Source organism: Brienomyrus brachyistius, chromosome 6, assembly GCF_023856365.1.
Source record: "Brienomyrus brachyistius isolate T26 chromosome 6, BBRACH_0.4, whole genome shotgun sequence".
Lineage (NCBI taxonomy): Eukaryota > Metazoa > Chordata > Actinopteri > Osteoglossiformes > Mormyridae > Brienomyrus > Brienomyrus brachyistius.
The window spans coordinates 23,083,791-23,108,796 of NC_064538.1; the positions used below are offsets into that span (position 1 = coordinate 23,083,791).

General features: G+C 42.8%; 1 protein-coding gene across 3 annotated transcripts in view; it reads right to left on the reverse strand.

The window, feature by feature from the left end:
* Nucleotides 1-2,007: 2,007 nt before the first annotated feature.
* The window catches only part of LOC125745309 (disks large-associated protein 4-like), a 190,005-nt gene continuing 167,006 nt past the window's right edge, over nt 2,008-25,006 (reverse strand). For all 3 annotated transcript variants that reach the window (XM_049018015.1, XM_049018017.1, XM_049018016.1), the window contains exons 8-13: nt 11,399-11,775; nt 11,112-11,200; nt 10,235-10,677; nt 3,774-3,865; nt 2,676-2,828; nt 2,008-2,326 (exon numbers count right to left, since the gene is read on the reverse strand). In XM_049018015.1, coding sequence (XP_048873972.1) covers nt 2,072-2,326; nt 2,676-2,828; nt 3,774-3,865; nt 10,235-10,677; nt 11,112-11,200; nt 11,399-11,775 — 1,409 coding nt within the window. In that variant the 3' untranslated portion in view covers nt 2,008-2,071. The remainder of the gene's footprint in view (nt 2,327-2,675; nt 2,829-3,773; nt 3,866-10,234; nt 10,678-11,111; nt 11,201-11,398; nt 11,776-25,006) is intronic.

Below are 25,006 nucleotides of genomic sequence, written 5' to 3' on the forward strand. Positions count from 1 at the left end.
CTTAAAATGATGCAAATGACAAGGTCAATAGCTAAATAATCTCTTCTTGGCAGTTTATAGGGTTCATGCCAGGCACGTAGCCAGGTGGAAAAACACCTCTCCCAATTTGCTTCACACACCCAACTCTGCTTGGCAACTTTTACTGAGAGGGGGGCTCCTCTGGCCGACAAAATACGGACTACCCAGGTCTGCCTGACTCCCCATGAACTTTATTTCTGGCTAAAGGCCTGGTTTATACTGTATTTTTGTCCCCATTCTGTTACCCAACTGACAATCTTCCTTGAAAAGCAGCCCACTTTGAAGCCTTGGGGAAACCAGACCTCACATCATACACACAGACCGCATACTTCCGCTGAGGGTTATTCAGTAACTGGTGACGATCGCACACAAAGTCTAAAGAAAGACGGAAAGTGAAAACTTCACATCTCACATAACAATAATGGCATTTACAACCAGATCGCCTTTAAGAACCAGCAATGCAGCCCATGAGCAGCAGAACAGTAGCCACTTAAAGGAATTCCCTTGCATGGGCCCCAGTGTGTCCCAATTATTCAGTTAAAAGGGGGAAAAAAAGTGGTACCGGGAGGGTCAGTAAGAGCGGTACCGGGAGGGTCAGTAAGAGCGGTACCGGGAGGGTCAGTAAGAGCGGTACCAGGAGGGTCAATAAGAGCGGTTGCCTTCTGTCAATTATGTTAAGTGAACCACGTAACCAACTTTGTGAATCTAACTCCCAAGTCACATATAATAAACATCATAAATAATATTTAATAATAAACAGATCCATGATAAATGTTAATTAGTCGTCTGGATGATTACGACTACCTGGATGGGCTAGAGGTAACAGAGTTATACTAGTAGATCAGCTCAGGTACTGTCGATTCATGTGGATGATTCTACGGAATTTTAAATACGTATGGGGGGGAGAGGGGGGGTTAGCTACCATCACCATCAAAACACCTAAGCACCCAGATGACCTGTGGGAAAGTATCCATAATGCTACAGGACCCATTTTATAACCCTGCAGAAGGTCAGCAGCGTCTTGGGACGTGTGGCTGGCAAAGCTGGGGCTTCGCGTGGATTAAAATGTACCAGTGGATGATCAACCGTTGGAGCAAATATTTTGGCAACGTACTGGAGTGTAAATAATGAACTTTCTCGACCCACTGCACAGAGCATTAGGATGTTAGCACTGGCCTTCCTCTTTGCCAGACCATGCCGTTCATTCAAGCAGAAAGGATTCCGGCACCCAGCACCAAATAAAAAGAAAGAAAACCAAAAGGTCTGAGTTTCATGGGGCTCTCATTTCTGGGTTGACCTGCAAAAATAGTATCCTGACACAGTCTCCCTCAAGAGGGTCCAGAACGCTTGATAAATATTAAATACACAGACACACATGGACAGGTGCTGTCAGGTGTGATGAGAGGGACCTCGTATGGTACTAAAAGTTAACAATCAGGGAGAAAAGAGGGAGGGCACAATTAACAGAGTGGGGGGGGTATTCCATACATCCTGTTTCCAGGTTCTCACTCTCGCTGCTGCTGCTGCTTGTCCTGGGCCATCGAGACACAGGCCCCCATTTTTAGGGGGAAAAAGAAGCCAAACGGAAGACACCGATTGAGGCACATAAATGTGCAATGCTCTCCTGCCCTTGTGTGCAACAGAGAGAGGGTATGACTGGTGGTGTGTGGGGGGATATGAGTAGCAAGGGGAAAGAAAAGGGGGCTCAGTCCAGGTGCTCAGGGACGCCGGCTTTAAAATACTAGAACACGCAAATTTCTGATATAGTTCTTCATTTGTAGTAATAACAACAACAAGAACAACATTTATATTTACATCGACGACGGTAATAAAAGTCTTGAGGTTTTCCATGGCAGCCATGAGAAAGCAGTGCCTTCTGGGACGCTCTTCGTCTTCAGGCCGTACTCCATGTGGCGCTCTGGCCTGGCCTTGTGGTTCGCCCTCTGCTGGGGTTCTGCCGGAGTGGCCATAAGGGTGGTCGTGGGTGGGGGGGGGGGGGGGGGGTAGGGGGCGTGTTTCGTTTGTTTCTCACACCTCCCAATGCCTCTCGCTTTCAGAGGCGGGTCTGCGCCTCGGGCACGTAAATCTCGATGCTGTCGGCACTCTCCGTGGCGGAGTTCTGTCGCACAGATGCCGCCCGCTTGGCGGCCATTAACCGTTTGCGGGCTTCCTGCCGCTGCTTGTCCGCCGGGTCGCCACCACCGCCGCCCCCCCCGCCGCCGCCGCCGCCGCTCCCCTTCTCCCGGTTTGCTGCCAGCTTCGCCTTGCTGGGCTTCTTTGGCACTGGAGGGGGCTGCTTCTTATCCTCCTAAACAAGCAAGGAACAACACGGGCAAGGGCATAATTTTGGGGTTAGTGCAGCCTATAATTCGTTTAAAGGGTGCGGGGAGATGTATTGGCTGGTTTTGATTAATGGGAAGGTAACAACCCCCCACCCCCCCTCCCTTTCATAATTTATACCCATGGCTTCAGGGGTGCTGGATGATGGCTGACCATGTGCCAGGACCCGCTAACTCACCTGTATACATGTCCGTCTCTCTTATAGAGAGGACAGGATATGCAAAAACTAACCAATTTCTCCATAGGGATGAATAAGCTGTCACTATTACTTTGATATTGAAAGTTCTGAGAGGCATGGCAGGTGAAGGTAAAAGTACCTTCTTGTCTGGCGAGTCGGAAAGCTGCCAGTCGTTGGACTTGAGGTGGTAAAGCTCGTCAAACTTCATGCTGATGTCCTCAATGGAGAGCTGCAGCAGGTCCCAGAAGCCAGCCAGGTCCTGGGCACTTGGCCGTGGGTTGGCATCCACATTCTCGAAGGTCACAAGGCAGGAACAAGGTTATTTAAAAGCAAGACAGAGAAAAACAAAAAACAAAAATAGACTTTTTCAACTGGATGGAATGCAAACCAGTGAACTGAAAATAATCTCCGAAAGGAAAAAAAAAAAAAAAACAATTATAACGTCAATGTAACGTTATACAATGTAACGTCATGATCAATGTAAAGGAACGGGCAGTATTTCAGCAAAATTAATGTGCTTTGAAGATAAAGACACTAGAGGGCGACATTCTACTATTCCTATAAAGCGAGAAAGACATTTGGGGAGAGCAGAAAGATGCAGAAAGAGCAACAATAATCAGCAGTATGAGTCAAGAGTGCATATTTGTGGGTGGAAAAAATTTAGGAAGGGGGATCGAACTGATAGGGAGTGTCAGCCTGGGACAGCCGGCAGCATTCATCAGACACAGCAAGCACTGTGTTTGGAACAACAACTGCCATTCTCATGTTGATTTTATTCAGAAAGCGTCACACACATCTAATTCCAAAAGTTTTGAAGGCACCAGATTTCATCTCGACTGCCTCAAAATCCTTCCATTCTGATCTTTCAGGAATGTGGTAAAGATGGCCTTGTAGTAGAAAAAAACACTGGATTTTTCAAGCCATGGTTTTCCTAAAGCATGCTGTATATGCCGATATTCATTTCATGCTATTTGCATTGTTTAACTTGTGTTCCACATTGACGCTGAGGTTACAATAATGACTAGACGCTGGATATTTGGGTAAAGATTACACAAGAAAACATGTCTAATTTTGGTTTCAATGGCTATGTGTCAGGAAGGGGGTTTGTATTCCTAATGAGTGTGAGAGTAACTGGTACATTCTGGCCTTGCTGAAAACACGCAAAATGGTCGCCACCGTCATCCCTGCAGAAGCGCCGTCTATGTCACCAGTGTGAGGAGAGCAGACAGTTACTCACCAAGTTCTGGTCACAAAGTCCTCGAAACTGCTGGAACTTCTGGGACATGAGAAGCTGGGCACTACCTACAGCACTGCGTACCCTCCCCAGGACTGCGGGCACAGAGAAACATAGCAGATTAAGGACTAACTTGCAACTGTGGAAAGCATTTTTAGAAGAACTCTTGGAGGAATGCCAACAGAAATCACTAGTGGACTCTGCGAGACATCACACTCCTGCTCCTCATAGCAGCTGTCTCACGTAGGGCTGTGTCATGTGGGCGAGTGTCCACGAAGCCAGCTGTCCGGCACCCCGCTCTCTCCCACACTTCCCCTCTCAGCTCTCAGCAGCTTGCTGGCAGTCTGGGTGACCCTTCCCAGGATCCTAACAGATCCAGAGTCTGAGACCATTAACATGGAACAGCTGACAAAGATGTGCTATAAGCAGATTAAAAAGTATTTAAAGGTTGTATAATTTTGAGAAAACACTAATGCAATCAGCCTTCATAAGACATTCTTGGGATCACGGCATAAAGAACCACCACAGTTTAGTAGGCAGGTGTGCAACACACTGCGTAATACAACTGGGTGAACGTCACAGTAATCCCCTCCCTCCACACCACGCTCCAACTTAGCATGCCCGCTGTACGCGCCAATGCACTCGGAACTGGAGGAAGGGGACAAAAGGAAACCTGGGGGAAAGTCGTACAGAACCGATGTTTAACATTGGAGTCATTTTCACGGCGGAACAGAGAATTCACCATTAGCAGTGAATGAGCAGGTTGCTATCAGAGGATTGAAGGGTCAAAATGGACAGATATTTTACAGGTACGGAAAAAACAGGTGGCGCTTCAGAGAGACACGAAGCAAGTGCTGAAAACTGGCAAAAACAAACCAAGCCGAAAAGGAAATATGAAAAAGCTTATCTTGCTCTGGGTTTCACTGTTAATGTGGTAGGAGATGAGAAGAGACCTGTCTGTATGTTATGTTTGAGAACTTCGGCAGCTAACAGTATGAAACCCAACAACTTAAACTCTCACTAAATGCCTTGTTCACCTCTCTTCAAGTTTCCGCATTTGTTCTTATTTATACAGACTGAATGTTATTGTTATATTACTGGAAAAGTGCAAAATTCTGCTTAATTAGCCTTTTTTTTTTTTAAAAAAAGCGCAGGACTATTGAAGCAGTGTAGTGACAAATGTCACAGAAAGTTGTTTAAATTGAATTGAAAGCTGTTTTTTTGCATAACAAAAGTTACTGAAGAAATCAATGTTAATGAGTTTGATTTTATCAAAATAAAGTTACCCCTAGGCTTTTCTGTCATTGTTTTGTTGAGGTGGGGCATGAAAACATTTCTTCCTGCGAAGTGGGGAATGATAGAAAACGTTTGAGAACCGATGCTTTAAGACAAAGCAGAGGTTCACCAAAAAAAGACATTTAAAAAATGTTACATTCATATCACATAAAACATCACATTAAAGAGGCCTTATTATGCTTTTCTGATTTTTTCCCATTCCTTCAGTGTAGTATATAGCTTTATGTTCATGTAAATGGTCCGCAAAATGTTAAGGCCCAAAGTACAGGGCAAAGGGAGTAACGCTCACCACAGAAACAACTCTTCTCTGATCAGTCTGAAACACCTCGTTGGAATTCCAGCTTTTACTTCACTGCCATGGTGAGGTCACCTCCTAACAATACCCTTTGTTGGCTGCCTAACTGCAAGAATCTGTCTGCAGACTATAAAACAGGGGTAGAATATGCAAGGTGACAAACCAGGGATGCTGACCAATTACGGGGCTAATCAGGTGTAGAACTAAAAACTCTAAGAATGCTTTTCAAAAAGATGGCGAAGAGATGTTCAGTATGAGAAAAGTAATGTGTTTTTGGAGCATTGAAGCATGTAATTCTATTCTAGACTCCAAGCATAAAATTATGAACAGTGAAAATGAGCATAATAGGTCCCCTTTAATACCAACATATCCCAATGACCATTTCATGTTCAAAAAGTACCGTGCCAAACAGCACCACCTCTAGGTTGATAATCAGAACTTCATTGAAGAAAAACATTTTCTGCCTCACCAAGCTCAGACTTCAATGCGTTTTCATCAGCATCTATTTAGTAGCTGATTGGATAGCTTTGGAATGTGACATTTTTAAGCTTACCCAGTGAAGTATGCTTCACCTAACCTTTCTAATGATGCTTTATAATGCTCGTCTCAACCCAAAGGTGATTGAAATGTTTACCCATTCAGAACACGTGTTCAGCCATCAGGCAAGATATACTTACTTGTTTGCCAATAATCCTTGTTGTTTTGTGGACAAGGAATTGACATAATATAAGTGAAAAAGGCAAGTGGTTGAAATACTTTAAATACTTAGTTTATTATTAATAATAATAATAATAATATTATTATTATTATTATTATTAATGTAAAAGGAACATGTCAGGGCAGTCGCATAATTAAACCTTTTTGGAAATGGATTAGAGTTCACACCTGTCCTGTATATCAATGATTACATAAAATGCTTGATGTTCTGAATCAATATGGGCTGCAGTTTGTGTATTTTTTCACGGCAGAATTGGACACCCCCCACAAATTTTATTCTCACGAATCTGGGGAGATGGAAGAGGGGGTGATCTCCTTTATTTATTCAGATCAAGAGAGACAACACTAGTGAGAATTGATAGCTTGCTCAACGAATGCGCGCATGTACAGTTAGCCGAACACAATGACACGGTAAAGGAAGACCATGAAGTTCTGAAAAGGCTGATAGATCCTGTTGACCCAATAATTAAATTGCATCAGTCACTTAGGGGACACATTGAGAGTGAAAATGCTGGCAGAAAAGGGACCTACTGTATTGGGAGATTACAGGTGTGCTTTCCTGCTGTGATGATGTTCTGCCTTTCATCGGTGTGTGTGTTGTACATGTAGCGTAAAACAGTAATGCAAAGTCATGTAACCTACTCATATTCAGTCTGAAGTTTGTTTCACTAAAAGTTTTGTTCAGCAGCTGTTACATCTAGGAAGAATCAATAGTGGGGGTGGGGGCAGAAATCAGGCTATCAAATCAAATGTGATCAGGCTATGATTGGCAGAGACCTGATTTAATATTTCAACATTTGCCAATTTGATATGCATTGCGAATTTAAATGCAGTATTGTAATTTTGAAAAAGACACTGCTCCAACATTTTGCTGATGAGAAGTCAATCTTGGTTTAAAAAAAAAAAAAAAAGTGTGATGCTTTCATGCAGCATTTGCATGAGCATTTGAGATCTAATTTAATAATAACTGATACTTTTAAAAGATCCCCAGGGGGAAATTCTCTTTATACCACCACCAACTTGCTCTCCGTAGGTGAGAGTAAGCAAGCAGCCATCCATAGCCACGCCCAGGGGTTGGGGGTTAATGGTGCGTTCGTTTTTCTCTCGGAACTCGGAAATTCCGAGTTGAGTGACATCACGTCCGACAATCTCCCGTCCGAGCCACACAACTCGGAACAAAACATGGCTGCCTCCATGAACACGCTGCTGTGTGTTGTTGCTTTATATTTTAGCCGATTTGGAGTGAGATTATTTTTTCCGAGAGACAAAGAAACAAGAAACACGAACTAGTCAAACCACATTAAAAGCTTTATAAAATATTTTAGTACATTCATAGCGATGCTTTTTTTCGAGAGGCAAACAAACTAGAAACAAACCAAAGACACTAACAAGTCTGTCACTTGACTAACAGAAATCTGATATTGCATGCCAGGATACTGTTTACGGTCACCCTATGGTATTCTCTAAATCGAACATGTGAAATTACATTTATAATTATTAATACATTTAACAAAAACATTTTTAAAGATTTATGAAATAGAATTACTGTTGAGTGCGTAAGCCGCCATGTTGAAATTACGTCACAGGGGCAACTCGGACAAGAAAATTCTGTCCGACATCAACGTCATAAAAGAGGCGTGTTTCCGACAGGAAGAGATGTTTATCATGACATTTTCGTCCGAGTTCCGAGTCGGAGAGAAATAATCGAACGCACCATAAGGGCCTTACTCAAGGACCCACAGACATGCCAAGGCTGGGCTTGAACTGCACCCACATCTACGTTTAAAGTAAATATCTTCTTACTTTAAAGACCCTTATTAAGCAGTACTCAACAAATAAAAGATAAACAAAACCGTTTAATACAAACTCCAGTACTTACAGCATTAAGAGCTTTTTAGCAGTTAAGGGATCAGAACTAAGAATGTAGCAAGCAGAACACCAATACTTTATTAACCCCCGGGAAGGGAGGGGGTAGATTCCCTTATTGCCTACCCCATTTTGCTCTCCATGAGAAATACAGACACATATACAGGTAAGAGTAAGCTTGGGAGTCACAGCGCAGTGTCAGCCAGTGTGCAGCCCCCCTGGAGCTGGGGGTTAAAGGGCCCACTGGCATGTGACTTCGGCTGAGGCTAGGGCTTGAACCAGTGACCTTCTGATCACAGGGACGGAGGTTTAACCCGCTGAAACAGACACGCCCCTAAATGACATGCACACCAAAAATTCCACTTTTACAGTATGCATTATGTATGTACCGAGAACAAGGAGAGTATAAAAATTTAAATCGGAACTGACAACTTGAAAAAAATCTACAGCGAAGTGGATTTCTCAACAGAATATCTTGTAAACAAATAACTCCACATTACACTGCTGTTGGGGAACACCGAGTTTTTATGCAACAGCAAGAGACGTTAGGTCAACATGCTCTGGGGTGAGGATGCTTCTTTTGACAAGACAGCTGCAAGTTTGTGGTCGTCCGACTCGGGGTGGTGCCAGGAAAGATGCACACAAATGTTACTTCCGCTATGTATATGTGCATCATGTGCTGTGCGTAGGGCACCAAGTAACAGAGGGGGCACAACAATAGCATAATGATCATCATCATCATAATTACGAATTATTTAAATTTAACACGGAGCAATAGGCACCATTAAACCATTATACAAGATATACAGACACTCCTCTACTTACGAACTTTCCGACATACGAATGAAGAGTCCAAATAGTGTTCAATGGGCTCCCGTTTCCTGTTCACAGCATAAATTTCTCTTTTGTGCGGCAATTCCGCCTAGTACGACTTCTGACCGCTACTCCCGCCGCGCAGCAGCGTAGCGTGCGTACTCCCAGCATACTAGTTCTTTGTACTTGCGTATATCCACAAAATGATGTTGAATAACGACTTACGAACATTTCAAGTTACGAACGGCTGTCTGGAACATATCTCATTCATAAGTAGAGGAGCGTCTGTACATAAATGCTCAAAATAATAAAATAAATCATGAAACCCCCGTCTCCTTGTGGTTGGCTTGACTGCATGGTGGTGCAGTGGTTAGCACTATTGCCTTACATGTGTGGGACTCAGGTTCAAGTCTCCACCTGGGTTAAATGTGTGTGGAGTTTGCACGTTCTTCCCATATCATCGTGGGGTTTCCTCTGGGTACTCTGGTTTCCCCCCCACAGTCCAAAAACATGCTGAGATTAATTAGAGTCACTAAACTGCATGTGTGTGAGTGTGCCCTGGTGTGGTATGTGAGTGTGTCCTGTGATGAGTTGGTGCCCCACCGTGGGTTGCTCCCTGCCTTGTGCCCACAGGCTGCGGACCCCCCCCCATGACCCTAAATAAGACAAGGGGTCATAGAAGATAGTTATTTGAGCACCCCAAGAGTTCCCACCAAAAAGAATCCCAATTTGTAACTCAACCGATTCTCTCCCGACTTCTGATAATCAGAATGACGAAACAGTTGGTTCGGGGTGGGACTGACATTATGTCGCACTGAATTCTATCTGAATCACTGCACTCAGATTTCCATTCAGCTTTCAATTTTTATATTTCTTATAAAAATTCAAATTTTAACCTTTTTAATCATAAAAAAAAAACTAAAAGAAAAACAGCCCAAATTCATCCAAGCATTTACTACTAATTAAGTAGCATCAAAAAACCTAAATCACACAGTGTGTGTATATGTGTGTTCATTATTATAATGTTACTCTCCAGTAATTAAAAAACAAATTAGGAGTCCAGCAAACTCACAGCCCCGACTCAGTGCTCCAGAGATCTAGCTAATAAGCATTTGGTCACAACAAAGCTTGTGACATTACTTACACTCGTGGTTTTTTTCCCCAACCAATTTTTTCCTCCACTGTAACCAGAAGTTATATATATATATAAAATGACCTGACTACCAACATAAACATGCATTGCAGCCCCATGGAGATGAGTGGTGTGACGGAGGGAGATACTGATGTTCTGGCCAAGTTCTTTAAAAACAGGCCCTAGAGGGAAAAAAACCCAGGAAGTCTCTGCTAATGAAACCTTTTGCTGCTTCTGAGACTCTGGCATGTCAAGGTGCCTTCCTGTTTCTGTAACAGTAACAGCCTGATCTCCAGGGGCAGCGCACGTCTCATTCCAGTGCAGCTGCAGTGGTCTGGGGCTCACCCTCCTCCGACAGCTGGTGGTCTTTGGTCTCCTGCTCCATCTGCTGGCACCAGCCCTCCATCCGTGCCGTCTCGGCCTGGAGCAGCTTGAGGAACCAGTGGCCGTCTCTTCGGCAGGCGGGTGCACTGACCAGGGGGGTCTCACCAGTGGGGACGCTACCGCCATTGCTGGTCGCGCTTTCCAGCCAGGGGTCCGGTGGGGGCAACGAAGACGGATCCAGTGCTGGGTCCAGGCTCTCAGAAGAGGAGGACGATGACGAGGACGGGCCAGAGGAGCTGACCTGGCATCCGGTGCCACCCTCGCTGTTGCCCTGGGTGTTGGACGCCGGCTCACTCTCTGGCTGCGTGGCGCTGTCAGCCGCTCCCTTATCTGCTGCCTTGGGATTATCCTGTATGTCAGAGTCTGCTTCCGGCTTGGAGGCCATACTGCTGGAGCGGTTCAGCCTGGACACACACACAGGGTTCACAGACTATGGTTACGGCTATGTAACAATGACCACTTTACAGCCGAGATCACCAGCAGTGGCCAACCATCAGAACAGAACCCAAAGAGTTTGGGGAGAGCATGTGATGAAAATAAAAAGAACAACTTCAATGCCCCTGACTAAACTGTGAGTCATAAAGGTGCACAAACAGTTCGAGTGAATTTTCGAACCCTGGAGTGGCATGGGAGAGTAAACCCCACAGTACGTTATGCGTTATTTATTCTTTTATGTGGAGCCTAATTTAAATCTATCTCAGGGGGTATATATTTTATACATACATGCTAAAAAGCAGAAGGTAGGTGTTGTGGGTTTTAAAAATAAATAAATAAAACATCCAGGAAGGCCAGAGCAAGAGAGTGGGTGAGGAATTCAGAACCGGCCCTCTGCACTTACTGCCAGCTGTCTTCCACCTGGACACCGATTGACTGGAATCTGGTCAAGGGTGGCGTTTCCTCTTTCTGGACTGGCAGAAGGCAGTCCACCTAGACATCAATCACATTATTGGGAAAAACGAAGCCAGTTCTCTATAACGATTTACCCTTTTTGAGGACCGCAGTTTACTAATAATAAAACAAAACACAAGACAAATTCATCTGCATCGCCGTGAACGACAATCCTGTTACATTTCAATGAGGGCAAAGAACCTAGCTCTCTGCTCTGAGCCCTGCAGGGACGCCCACCTGGATACCGATGGACGAGAGCTTCCTTTTGGGTCCAGCCTCGGCTTTGGGCTCCTCGGGGGTCAGGGTGTCCGCGGCGCTCTGCGCCGTGTCATGCTGCGACTCCTTGGGGGGGCTGCTGGGGGTTGGGGGCTCCTGTTGGGCGGTGCAGGGTGAAGGCTGGGCGGCATCGACCCGCTCCAGGCCGTCGGGAGGGTAGCTGAGCACAGGCCGGCTGGCAGAGGGCAGAGCCTCAGTCCTGCGCTCCTGGTTTTCCAAGTACGTGTCGTGGGCTGACTCTGTGCTGCTTTGCACCGTGACGGAGATGAAGGGCTTGGGGGCAATGCGAGGAGGCACAGGGGGCGGCGTCCTCTTACAGGTGGTTATACACGTGGAGGCTGCAGGGGACAGCAGACAGCCAAGGTCTAAAAAGCAGCAACTAGAGGACACACACTCACACACAGTGTCCCTGAATGACAGACACAGACATACCTACGCAGATAGCCGTCCCAGTAAAGCCGTCTCGCTTTAAGCAGGGAGCCATTTTCATTACTCGCAACAAGAACAAATAAGCAAAGAGCACGGCTGACAAGTGTGGGCCTGCCCTGCCCTTCCTAGGGAGCACTGATGATGCACTAGGGTAATTTCCTCTGTGAGCCTCACTAAAGGGAAACCAGCAAATAGGCTGAAGTCATAAAGCAGCAGCTCTATAAGGACATTCCAAAGCTAAACCAACCAGGTGTCAGCAGTGGCAGAGCATATAAGCTCAATCAGCGTGGGTTCACATGTATACATTTGAACATAAGAAATTTACAAATGAGACGAGGCCGTTCGGCCCATCAAGCTTTAATAGCTGAGAGTTGTTCAAATCTCATCTAGCTCTGATTTAAAGGAACCAAGTGTTTTAGCTTGAGCTACACTACCAGGAAGACCATTCCATACTCCAACTACACGCTGTGTAAAGAAGTGTTTTCTCGAATTCAGTTCAAAACGTTCTCCTGCTAATTTCCACTTATGGCCATAAGTTCTAGTATTTCAACTAATACTGAAGTAGCCATTTGGCTGAACAGCATCTAGACCTGTTAGAATATTATATACCTGGGTCATGTCCCCTCTTAGTCTCCTTTGCTCGAGGCTAAAATAGAATATTTAGAGTATGCGTTTTTCAGGTACTTCACAAGACATTCCAATAAACCATATACATTCATCACAAAGACACCAAGATTTTAAAAGCTAGTTATTTTCATCATATATGGTTCTTCTATTGGCTTCCCAGCTGTAGAGGGTCTATGACCACATGCGTAGCCGGGTTTCCAGACGCAGATGACCGCCATCTAGAGCCAAAACAGGACCAAGGAACGTTGGCCCGTGAAACCTGTGACCATTTAAATCATTTAAAAACAACATTTCCCATGTCTGCTCTATAGACACACATATACACATATACAACCGAGTCATTTGATAGGAATGGTATTCATTGATGCTGTTAAGGCTATAAAATGCAGCTTTTTTTCTGTACCGAAAAGATACCCAAAAAAGTATGCGGCCACCTTAATAGGTGTTCATTAGTATCAAATGCAATCAGCATCATTTTAGCAATATGGCCTGCAGGGTTCCTGGGGCGAGCTTTCTGCTTATGGGAGTTTTACTTGCACAAAAATGTTCTGAGGGTAGAATGAAAAATGATTGGTCCAGAGTGATAAATTAAGTTGTAGAGAAGGTAGGTCCAAACAATTGAGAGGCGGGACCAATCAGTCAGATGTCTTGGTCCTGCCTCTTCTAGTTGTTTGGACCCACCTTCTCTACAACCTAACTTGTTATCACCCTGGACCAATCATTTTATGTTCAGCCCTCAGAGTATTTTGTGTAAGTAAAATTCCCACAAGTGAACTTTTTTTTATTCTGATGAATTGGTTGACATAATGGTTGGGGTTGGTCGGCAGGACTAATTATGCAGTTACCAGCATGCTTTGTACCCCACTGCACGTATCTGTAAAAAGTGTAAATGAATATGTATTTGTATATTGATGTTGCTAGTAAATGTTGTAACCATATAATGTTTGCCATACAATTGGTGTGCTTCATTAGAGAGTAATGATGTCATTTATATTGTTGTCTTCCCTGTCAATGCCTCTGCTAGTATTAAACAAATAGTGGCTGTTAATAAAAGTTTCAAGAGCTCCTTCATTAAAGTGACTCAAGCACTCGCCGCAATACAATTACCGTATTTACACTGTGTGTGGGTCTGCTGCATGGAAAACATTCTGCGCCCTCTCTCGTTGTGGAGTGACACAGAATGAACAATATAGCACTGTCCTTTTAAATATGCAACAGATTCTTCTAGCTAAAGTGTTTGTTTTGTCCGGAAGTAATTTGAAGTGTGCAGCCACCTTTAATCTAGTGTTCTGGATAAAGAAAACAAGGCTGATTCCATCACCCACAGATTCCACAGCTGGCTTCTCTAGCCGCTCAGGCTCGCAAGGGGGTGGGTGGCTCTGCTGCACCAGCTGGTGCCCAAGTCCTCGGCCCCCACCCAGCCCACACAAACAAAATTCCAGAGAGGAAAGTAGGCTGACCAGAGTCTGACACAACCCACAAGAGTAACTAATGCTTAAAGATGTAGATAAAGACAGAGCAATACAGAGGAGACAGAGAGGCTATATCGTGGAGAGTACACACAGACCAGTGCCATCAATAATGGTTCGTGGGGAGTCCCAGTACAGTGACATTAGTTGATGTGCCAGAAGGATGAGCCCTGTTTGCTTTCTCAGCTCTCAGACCAAAGTGTGAGGGGGTTGTGCAGGCTGGTGTCATTTAATGTGGCCAACATTCCTGTGGGCCCTCCGTCCTACTGTCACCCTACCCCCCACCCCTCCAAAGAACACTACCTACTCCACAAGCTGTTATTTTGACTTTTTTTCCCCTCACAGGGACACTACTCCTTTCCTCCCACAGTGCCGATGTCACTGTACTGGGACTCCCCTTCCCAAGAACCATTACCGATGGCACTGGTCTGTGTGTACTCCATGGCACATCAACCCCCGCCCCCAGATTACAGCACCAGAAAATGTTTAGTTTTACCTGCTACTAATGTTAAATCTTAGCAAGGGTAAGGAAAGTTAAACCTAACATGTGCATTATAAAACTCTTTGGTTCACTTCTGAACATGACAAGACACCCCCGACCAAAAAAACCTGATCAGGCCAGACTGAGCGGTCCACACAGTAGCATTGTCTCATGCTGTGAAAAATCAAACACTCTCCTTTGCAGCCACTGCATCCCCCCCCCCCAGAAATCTCCCAGCAGAGGACAAAGAGAAACATTATGCCTTGCCCAAATGGAAAATTCCAGACGTTCCCAAAACGAACAGGAGGAGAGCTCTGAGAGGCTTGTTCATGCGGAGTGACGAGCAGCACCCACAGGTCAGCCGGCTGATCCCTCCTAGCTGCTGATGCCACAGCTTCTTTTAAAAATCCACTTCAGGATTCCCTCCCCGTTTATTGCCTTCTGTTATTTATTGTAGTCTGTTGTTAATTTGTTTACTTCAAAGCCACAATTCTGCTGGAAAATCCTTGTTAAGCACATTGAGGCAACCATGTTGAGGAGGATGACATTTAAAAATGAATAAATATAAAAGCCAACAATGTACTTCCCAGAAAGCCCCGTCACCCCTCCAATCTAATCCCTACTCCTCCTACACCCCCAAACACTGCAATTTCCAGTTCACCAACACTCTTCCCATTTCTCCAAAGAAACGTTTGTAGTATATACTTTGTGTGAACTGTCTCAGGGTGATTAAATACACCAGATCTGCATTTGTCATTGTCCTCTCATGGGCCACCACCGAAGATGTTTTCCCCAACTGGAGTTCCTGAGCTGTCTCACCCAGAAACTTTTGTAGTTCCTGGTAGGGATGGGCAATATCATTGATTTAAATTTTTTTATTTTTTAATCTGATTTTATCCAATATCACAGATATTGTTTGGTAGAACCAATACTGATCCAGACATTTTTTTGCGTGCATTAAATGAGGGAAGTTGGTGGTGTTACTGCCAGTTGTGTCAGACACAAAGCAGTACCGACAAAGCACGCTTTTTGTTATTGCTCCTGGAATTCAATACATTTCCATTCAGTGGAAGGCGTGGAGGAGCGTTTCATAAACTTTAGACTAATTAAAAAAAAAAAAATACTAGATAATTATTAAAATGACTTGTCAACAGTCGCAACCCAATTGCTTATCATAGTCCTTGCGATATATAGGAGATGAAAACTGCTCGCTCAGTACCATAGTAGCCTGTAGTCCAGCGCCATAGCGTGCAACCTCTATACAGGGTTACATGCATCATTTGGTTGACCATGATTACACTAACAGCTAAAACTGAATCATGCACCTTCAAAAAGATGGTAATCACTGCAGTGCACTGAGGCAGTTAGTATAGGTAGCTGCTAAAAGTTCTTGTGCAGTAGCTTAAATAAGTATTAAGAAATAAATACACAATAACACTTTGCTTAAAACTGTCATGTATAGTGCATTACTGATACCTTCATAATGTAATTCAATGGTCCATATAAGAATTAATAAAGCATTACAGCATCTTCTATTGACAGTCATAAGGCATTATAATGCTGATTATAATTAGGAATGGGCCAATTTACGTTCTCCATTCTGATCTGATACACAGCTGCTGATACCGATACAGATTCTGATACAAGAGCTCTTTTTAATTTTATATTTTAATATATAGTTATACTTTATATACATATATATTTTTAATTAAGTAAATACAAGTGAAAAAACGTATGCCAAAAAAATCTATAAATTATGCTACTAGAAATCTACATAATGAACTGTTCCACCTTGTAGCACAGCGATGTACATCTTGTTATAAGCGTTGTTGAGGCAGTTGTAGTTCCTTCTGAATATCTTCCAAGTGAAGAGGTGAATGCTTAAAATGTCCCACAATTTCTCCCGCTGGCAACAGTGCGAGTTACACTTCGTTGCGATAGCAGCCACCCCTGTATCACAAGCTGTAGCCTGTGCGTGAAACAGCCAAAGTTAGCGACTCCTAAATCATCCATTGCTTTTATCATACTAAATCGCATTGTCTTGCACAATTGCATGCACTTTCTTTAGTGGGATTTTCCACTAAACATTACTTCCACCTCCCAAAAGTTTGTTTTTACAAAGATTGCAAAATCGCTGTGCTACTAGTATCTGTTAAAAGTGCAAAATATTCACAGATCGTCACCCTATTATTTGATGTTCTTACGCTCCCCCTACTGCGAAGAGAATGTGCATGACGTCACAGAAGTTGGAAGGTCACAGCGTTCATACCCACTGAGTAGCAAAAAAACTGAGTGGCAGCGTGTTTGGTTTGAATAAAAAAAAAAAAAAAAACACTTAAAATGGGAAAGAGTTGTTGTGCGATTGACTGAACAAAAATTTAACACGAAATAGGAGCTCTTTTGAGAAACTACAAAAAACTAAATAGGTATCGAATGTGGAGTATTTGGTACTTCAAGGTGGTACCAAAAGTAAGGTACTTCCAGGTGTTCATTTTCCACTGGCATAAAAACTGGTACTGCGGCCGAATGACATCACAACATGGTGGGATATTTTATACTGAATTCGAAAAAATGGGTGTAGTAGGACTGGACGACGCGCGATATCGATACCAACATCGCATGTTATGCACATCCAATTCTTACATCGCTAGTCAGGCATTGTGGAAGCAGAAATTTTTAAAGCAACATGTAGGCTAGTAGGAATCCATGCACCTTACTATGTCTGCATACAAACTGAGCTGAAGGGAGAACGCTTGTGTGTATAGGCACGGAGATGCACGAGTAAGAGGGGACTGCTACCTGCAGCAAACATATTCTCTGAGTAGATCCAGATGGCCGACAGTTTGTCGAAACTTTTAGATGTCCAACCCTATTTAGGGATGCTACTTATTATAGTCTTTGTGTATTTTCCCTGTTAAAACTGGGAGGTACAGACCAACACTTCCAAAATATTATGGCCCTGTTGCATGCAAACAAACAGAATTTTTTGTGACAGCCAAAACATAATGCATATTATGACAGGTTAGTACTGAATTCTTTTCAGTTACCAATTTTAGTGTATCTCAACATGTTTATCTTGGTAAAGACAGGGGAAACTTAAAATAAAAACTCCAGTGAACAAAGAGGCAAATGTAATCAAAGGCTTCCTGTATATAAATAAAACAATACAAAACAAGACACTGCCAAAGCTCTAAAAATACATAACCAGATTAAAAAAACCAAAGAAATGTTGACCAATATGAGCTGTGGAAACTTATACTTGTTTGCTGGCACTAACAAGTATTGGTGGCTGATGGCAAAAAACAATCGAGGAGGTAAAAAGATAAACCTGCCCATTGTGGCATGCAACTCCACAGGCTGCCTATTATTATGTGCCTTATTGTGGTAAAAAAAATAAGCAGTAAGATGATTGTTTTACGAATTAAACATAACCTAACACGTATCAGGGGTAAAAGATGTAACAAGAAGCAGTTACTGAAAACAGTGTTTCATGCTCTCTTAAAGAGAAAAAAAAAGTCTAAAGTAATTTACTGTATAATGATTTTAGAAAAAAAAAATACCAAAATACAAAAAGGGAAATACTGATTAGATTTTAAACAACCAAAAAAGCTAGTCAATCTACATCTAGTCTATCTAAAATACATCTTAAATTTTTAAATCTGCCGCTCTCACTTGCTATACATCTTGCTTAAAACGCCAATTTGTAGAGAAAGATCTGAAGACAAAAGTTTGAAATCATTCATTGAAACACTAATTGTTGAATCAAAAAGGAGATATACCTAAGTTGGTATATGATATAACAACGTTTGTGTTTTAGCCAATAAGTATAGAGGTAGTGATATGCTTTCCTAAATAATCGGATTAGCTGGGGTAAAAAAAAAAAAACAAAAAACAAAAAAAGGATAATGCTGATTTGGAGGAGATGATTTTGATATACTGCCGTATGATTGATTATTGATTAGAGGTAATTCACTTCACCTGGCCATCTAGCTGTGTCACTATTTACAATAAAATATTGTAAAATACATTGCAACAGTAGCTAATTTTTCCATAGAGCAAATGTGTTTTAAAACTGCAATATGATTTTAGTCTTGAATAATTTCAAAGTTAATCGCTTTTATAATTTAATCTCAAAAATAGAGGAGGTGCTACCTCTATGGATCAGCTTCCTCTGCTAACAAGGTCTTGGCTCTTCTAGGTCAGATTCCAGAAAAGGTGTGCTACACTAGTACTGTATGCTCAGGACGGCTCCACAGCCATCACCTGCCAGTCTAGTTTGTAAAGCTGCACTACCTGCCTGCATCAGCGCTGTGCCCATGGCCTGCTTTCAGTGGCTGTTGACAGATGAAAAGCTTTGTTTTTTTCCTGCAATCGGCAGGTTCACCCCATCAGTGTCAGTGTAGGCAGACCCTGTGGGAACCTGCTGCATCATGTGTCAGGTAGGACCCAGCTTCTCCCATCAAGGAGCCCCAAGAAAGGGTCATGGCATGCTCACTACTAGCCATGTACAGCGAGGAAAGCTGATTGGAATAAACCAAAGGACACAAAGGAAACTGCATATAGGGGGTGCGACAGCAAGAACATCATCTGAAATCAGAGTGGAGCATTTGGAAGTATACGAGCTGGGGCTCATCACACAAGGTAATGTCTGGGGAATAGAGCACTAAGTGTGACGCAGACGAGGTGGAGATTCTCACCAGCGTCCATGTATTACTTTTTATTCCTACTTCCCGAGTTCAAGAGTCCCAAGGTTCAGAACCAAAGCACCAGGGTGGCAGCCTGAAGCGTTCAGTGCATGTTGTAAATGAAATCACAGTCGCACATGTGGAATTACTGAGAGCGAGCCCGCTCAGGCCACAGGGGAGTTTCTGCAGCATGGCAAAAAATAAAACTGAAAAAGAACCTTTAAACACCACTGGCGGGTTATATAACTTTGTCTCGTGGGGGAGATAAATAATTATGTATGTACTGCCCTTAAGAGCCAAGGAGGCCCTCCAAGAGGGACTCTGAATGAATGCATGAGTCATTCCCAGGCTTCTGAAAAACACGGGATACATCACCTGACAGACACTTGAGGCAATTATTGCAATTCTAACAGAGTAACCATTATTGCATAATGGCCCATGCCGTTGCCCCAGGCAACCAGAGCCAGCACCGAACTCAAGCACAGACGAGGCAGATTTGCAGAGAAGCGCAGTGCAGGTGAAATTTCAATGAACAAGAAGAAACTACCTCAGCTTGTTGGGCTCCAGTTCGATCAGATCATGACTACTGACTGGCACTGGCACTGTCCACCTGACTTCGACACAGGAGAGATGACTTTGAAGGAGTTTGCTTGAGTGTTCAGCATATATGGGAACTCCTTTAAGACAGCCGGGAAAGCACCCCAAGAGGCCAGCTCATTAAATTGCCATAGTGGGGACAGTAGGGTCAGCCCATCCCTGGAACAATTGGATTTAAGGGCCCAAAGGTGGGATCATGCTGCCAACCCGGGGATTTGAACCGGCAACCATCTGAGTCACAAACCACAGAGTTGCCCTCCTCCTCTCCCAAATAAAAATACGAGTGTATAGATATATTGTTTAGTGGTCAGTGCATAATTCTATACATGTTATTTTGTAGTTCTGATGTCTAATACTAAGCAATGTTGCTTCACATTTAGGGCAATCTGCCTCAATTGAATCACATCTAATTACCCATACAATGCCTCTGCAAAGTTTGAAAAGTATCCATCAAATGAGTTTGAGTTATTGTCTTAACAAGCAAAATGTTTGCAGCAGTGGACCAGTCCCAAAACCATACGGATATTCCAGTGTGTGGGGAATACGATAAATAAATCATCCATCCATCCTGTATAACCCATGTCTGACAATAAGCACCGACATTCGGTATCTTTTACTGGATGCCAATGCTTTGAATGGCGACATAGATTTCCATTATCTTGGCAGTTTACAACACAGACCAGTCTGTTGCGTGTTAGACTTTAATCTGCTAAACTGCCAACACACCACTGTTGCCTTATTACCTTCATTATCCACAGTACCTACATTTTAAAATGACACTGCGGCCACAAAGCCGTAACTTTCTTCAGAGACACCAAAAGTTACCTTGGAGGGGGCACTCATCTCTCCCACGATGTTAGCAAAACAGCAGCAGGTGTGCTCTGCTAGCTCAATGAACCTTGCAGTGCATTTGTTGGGCACATATTGCCCACGCTTAAAAGACTACCATATGATTGGCTGGAACTATATTCATTTCTGTAATGTGATGTGCTAGCAAGCTATGCGCCTTATCAATCGTACACCCAAGTTTCTCATTCTCTCATCATGTAAATTTTACATTACAGTGAGTCGATTTACTGTATATCACACAGCCCTATTGAATACTCATCATACACAATAAATTTCTTTGCCACAAGTTTGGTATAATTCGGAAACGGATCGCTGACAATAAGCATTATATGATAAGATCTCATGTCTATGACCATGTAGAACACTTTCTATGTCAAAATCTATACATAAATGGTTCAAATCAAACAACATACTAACAACCCATAAGAGCCAGATTATCTACACCAAAATGAACAGCAATAGGAACATACAAGGCCTAAATAAATTCTCTATTAATACCAAAATTCAACAGTGCCAATACAGGGCTGAATATTTAATTCAAAGTAAACATTTTTCAGCAGCACAACAGCTACCCCCCCTTTTTCTGACTCGAGCCTGAAACCACCTGCTAACGAACATTTCTGACCCCACAATGCAGCTCCATCCATCACAGGATGGAGCGACCGGCTTCCAACCAGAATACTGACCTCCAAGTTTAGTCATCCGGAGATTCAGTCCCAGTAACTGCAGTGCTTCCTCCCATACAATGAGTCACTGTCAGCTCATGCCTGCACAATGTGAAAACGCATGCACACATGCCTATAAAAAACATCCTTCCTCTGGAGGTTGGGCACCCCAAATCAACCCATATGTGACTGGTTGTATGCAGGCCAGGCAGGCAGGACACACACATTATGTTTCATGGTATCCTGTTATTAGAATATAATGACTGGGGAAATTCAGCTAGTAATTCTGCTTGATGTGCCCATCTGTACTACTCTTCACCTTATGTCATTTACACACTGTAAAGATAGACAGAGAGACAGAGATATGAGAGACATATGATTCTGACTTTACAGTGCATAAATGACAAGGTGATCGTACAGATGGGCACATCAAGCAGAATTACTAGCTGAATTTCCCCAGTCATTATATTCCAATAACAGGATACCATGAAACATTAAAAGTAGTTTGAATAAATAAAACTGAACCATTAAATTACCCCTCCATGAATCACCACCTATATTACATAATCTTGAAAATGGACTGTAAAGCTTGCAGTTGCAATACTTTGTTTCCTACGACAAAAAAAATAAATAAAAATGTAGCATGACTTACTTCTTAACTCAGCTGACTACCACGGCCCTTGTGATGTGACAATTGCATGTGCATAATATGTAATGTTATAAAATGAAAAGTTGTTGCAAAACACTAACCTTAAATAGTGTAAAGGTGCAGATAAATAGTGATGTAACAATTATTAAAGGCGGCTTACACTGCCATGTTCTCTGTGTTAAATAACAAAAAAAATTAATGGTCTGAGACACTACTTTGTATGTATTCCATTATTAGTGTGTAATTAAGTTTGCATGCTAATATTTGTGATTTTCAGTGAATTTAAAAGAACGGTAGAATTCTGATAAAAAAAATAAAAAAATCGGCTAAATGATTAATCAAATTAAATCCAAATCAAGCTCAAACTTTCATCTATTATTTTAATTTTATACACATTCAACGACGCCGACTCCTTCCTAAAGAGGAGCAACAGATCTGGGGTGATGTGACAGCTGTAGTTTGGAGCACGGAGGCAGGCAGCACAGACGAGAGGTATGGCCCCTCTGGGCAGCCTGCTGCGGGGCTTCACCTGTTACCACTCTGCGTGTGGTACAGAAGGACCTGTGACACAAAAACAGCAGCCTGGACTCCTCCACAACACTGTGGCCAAGAGACAGGGTCAGGAAAGAGTGTTCAATCTGTGCCAGGGAGGTGTGGCACACGTCAATCACCATGACGGGGGTCAGGCTGACAGGGCCATCACCAGAGGGGATCCAGGGCCAGCTGCCACAGTCTCCCACGTCACACTTGTAACCTGGTGCCTTGTAATCTTGCCCAACAGACCCTGGGGTCTAGAGAAGGCAAGATTAATGGAGTACAGCTGACACAGGGTCGACATGCCTAAATCCTGTCCACACGGGGCTCTGTGCTGTAAACATAATCTGGCCTCTAAGTTTGCCAGGATCCAATGCCTTACAGGGTCAGAGCAAAAGGGGTGAAATGCTCCTTTATACCATTCATTTATATGAGAAAATTATTTTGTGCTCTGACAGACAGAAATTTGTGCCTCATTCCTCAACAATGCAGTGACTGTGTGGTTCCTAGATTTTTGCATTTATCTACAATTACTGGTACCATAAAGATGCCTGTGGTACCGTAAGTTGTTTGGATGTTGCTCTTAAGGAGAAACCAGACCGGAAGTGCCGCTCCCAATTAAGGTAACAATTACCTTATAATTTCTGTAATCTCCCTGTTTAGAAGAGACATTCAATTAGAGGTATAAATTTCTAACCCATTGAAAATTCGATACAGAAAATAAAGGCTGACATAAATCTTATTTAGCTATTACTATGACATTACCTCTTACGGAAATAAAGTATACATCCAGATTGACTTCACAATGGAAATGTATGGTAAAATTAGTTGTTTTAGAAATTCAAAAGCCTCACACACAGACCTCGGGACAGTGAAATGCCTCATGCATGGGGTGTTACTCATAAGCAAGCTGACTAATAGCTGGCCAACAGCAGTCCTCATAGAGGAACATAGGCAGATACCGTCACCTGCTCACTCTGGCTGGCTTCCAGCTCTGTGTGTTTTAACGTAACTGATTCATTCAAGTCTCTCAATCAAGCTCAAGTACATTTACATTTATTTTATTACGCAGACGATTTTATCCAAAGTGAAGCACGATTCAGAAGGCAGGGCCAGTCAGTCTCTGGAGCAATTTGAGGTTATGGATCTTGCTCAAGGGCCCAATTGTTAACTTGCACTGCCAGTCACAAGATTTGAACTGATCACACCATAATGTCCCAATCCACATATCCACACACTACCCCACATAAGCAGTATGCAGGACCAAAACACAGTATCTACAGTACACTGTGAGTAGGGCAGGATGATTTATCGATTTCAAATCCAAATCACGATTTGAAACAACGCTATTAGCAAATCGCAAAGGCTGCGATTCAGGATATACATTATACAGCACGTCGGACCCAGGGTTTAAAACTGCTGTGAGAATAGGTTTACAAATTCATGCTCCGTTCCCTATGTGACAGTCATGCTCACCAATCACAAGTGCCGTGCTTCTCGCATGCCAGTCATGCTCACCAATCACAAGTGCCGTGCTTCTCGCATGCCAGTCATGCTCACCAAAATCAGAAGTGGCCCAAGAAGGCATATAGACCCACAAACAGCAAACACGTGAAATCCAAGGAAAATGTTACATTGCGGTGCGGACAAATACTGGTTCCGCTACTGAGCTATAAGTGAATTGCCTTCCTATTTCATGGTTTGAGATTGTTTTAGAAAGGTCCTATTGATGAATCGAACTGGCGAGCTCCTTTTAAACACCAGCGTCGATATACTTTATTGTATCATACCATTTGTTTTTGTTAATAGGCAATAGCATTAGAATACCGCTAAGCCATCAAAACAATGAGACAGTAAGTAATTCTCACAGCAGCGGAGTCGGCGACCCCCAAAAAAGCCGTAAAACCCATAATACAGTCGTGTTTATGTCATATGTTTTTGTGCTTAAGTATTTCCAAAGATTAATTTTAATCCCACAACAGTAATAAAATATAAGCCTCACTTTAACATAAATACTAAAAGAATAGATTGCTTTAATCGCTATTAGTTGGGTATACGCACGTGGTCTTATTTAAAAAAGATACAAAAAGGGACGCATATAATATTTATTCATTCGTTTTGTATTTGTCCGAGTAACAAAGCAAAGGAACGATAAGCCGCTTCAGTCAAAAACTACATTTTACTTCTCATTTCAAATAAAATGCAGGGTTGGCAACTTTAGTCAGTCGCATGGAGTGAGATTTTCTGTTATCTTTTCTGCACATACATTTACATGTATGTAAGTTTTAATACCTTGTAAATAGACTATCGGGTTTGCAAACTGCCATACCATTTTTGATGCAGCTAATTTTAAGTTCACAATGGAATATAGATTTGCAGTAAGATTTCTTGCGTGAGAGTCTGAAAGATTTTGCAACCCTGAACACGTACATTTTTTTCACCTGAATTGATTTGTATAGAAAACAACAGTATACACTTGTTAAAAAGCAGAAACTTCAACCAACATGAAATCACCAATAAACGACTTCTATTTATTCAACATTTTATGAAATGCATACTACATTTAAGAATTTCTAGCTTTACG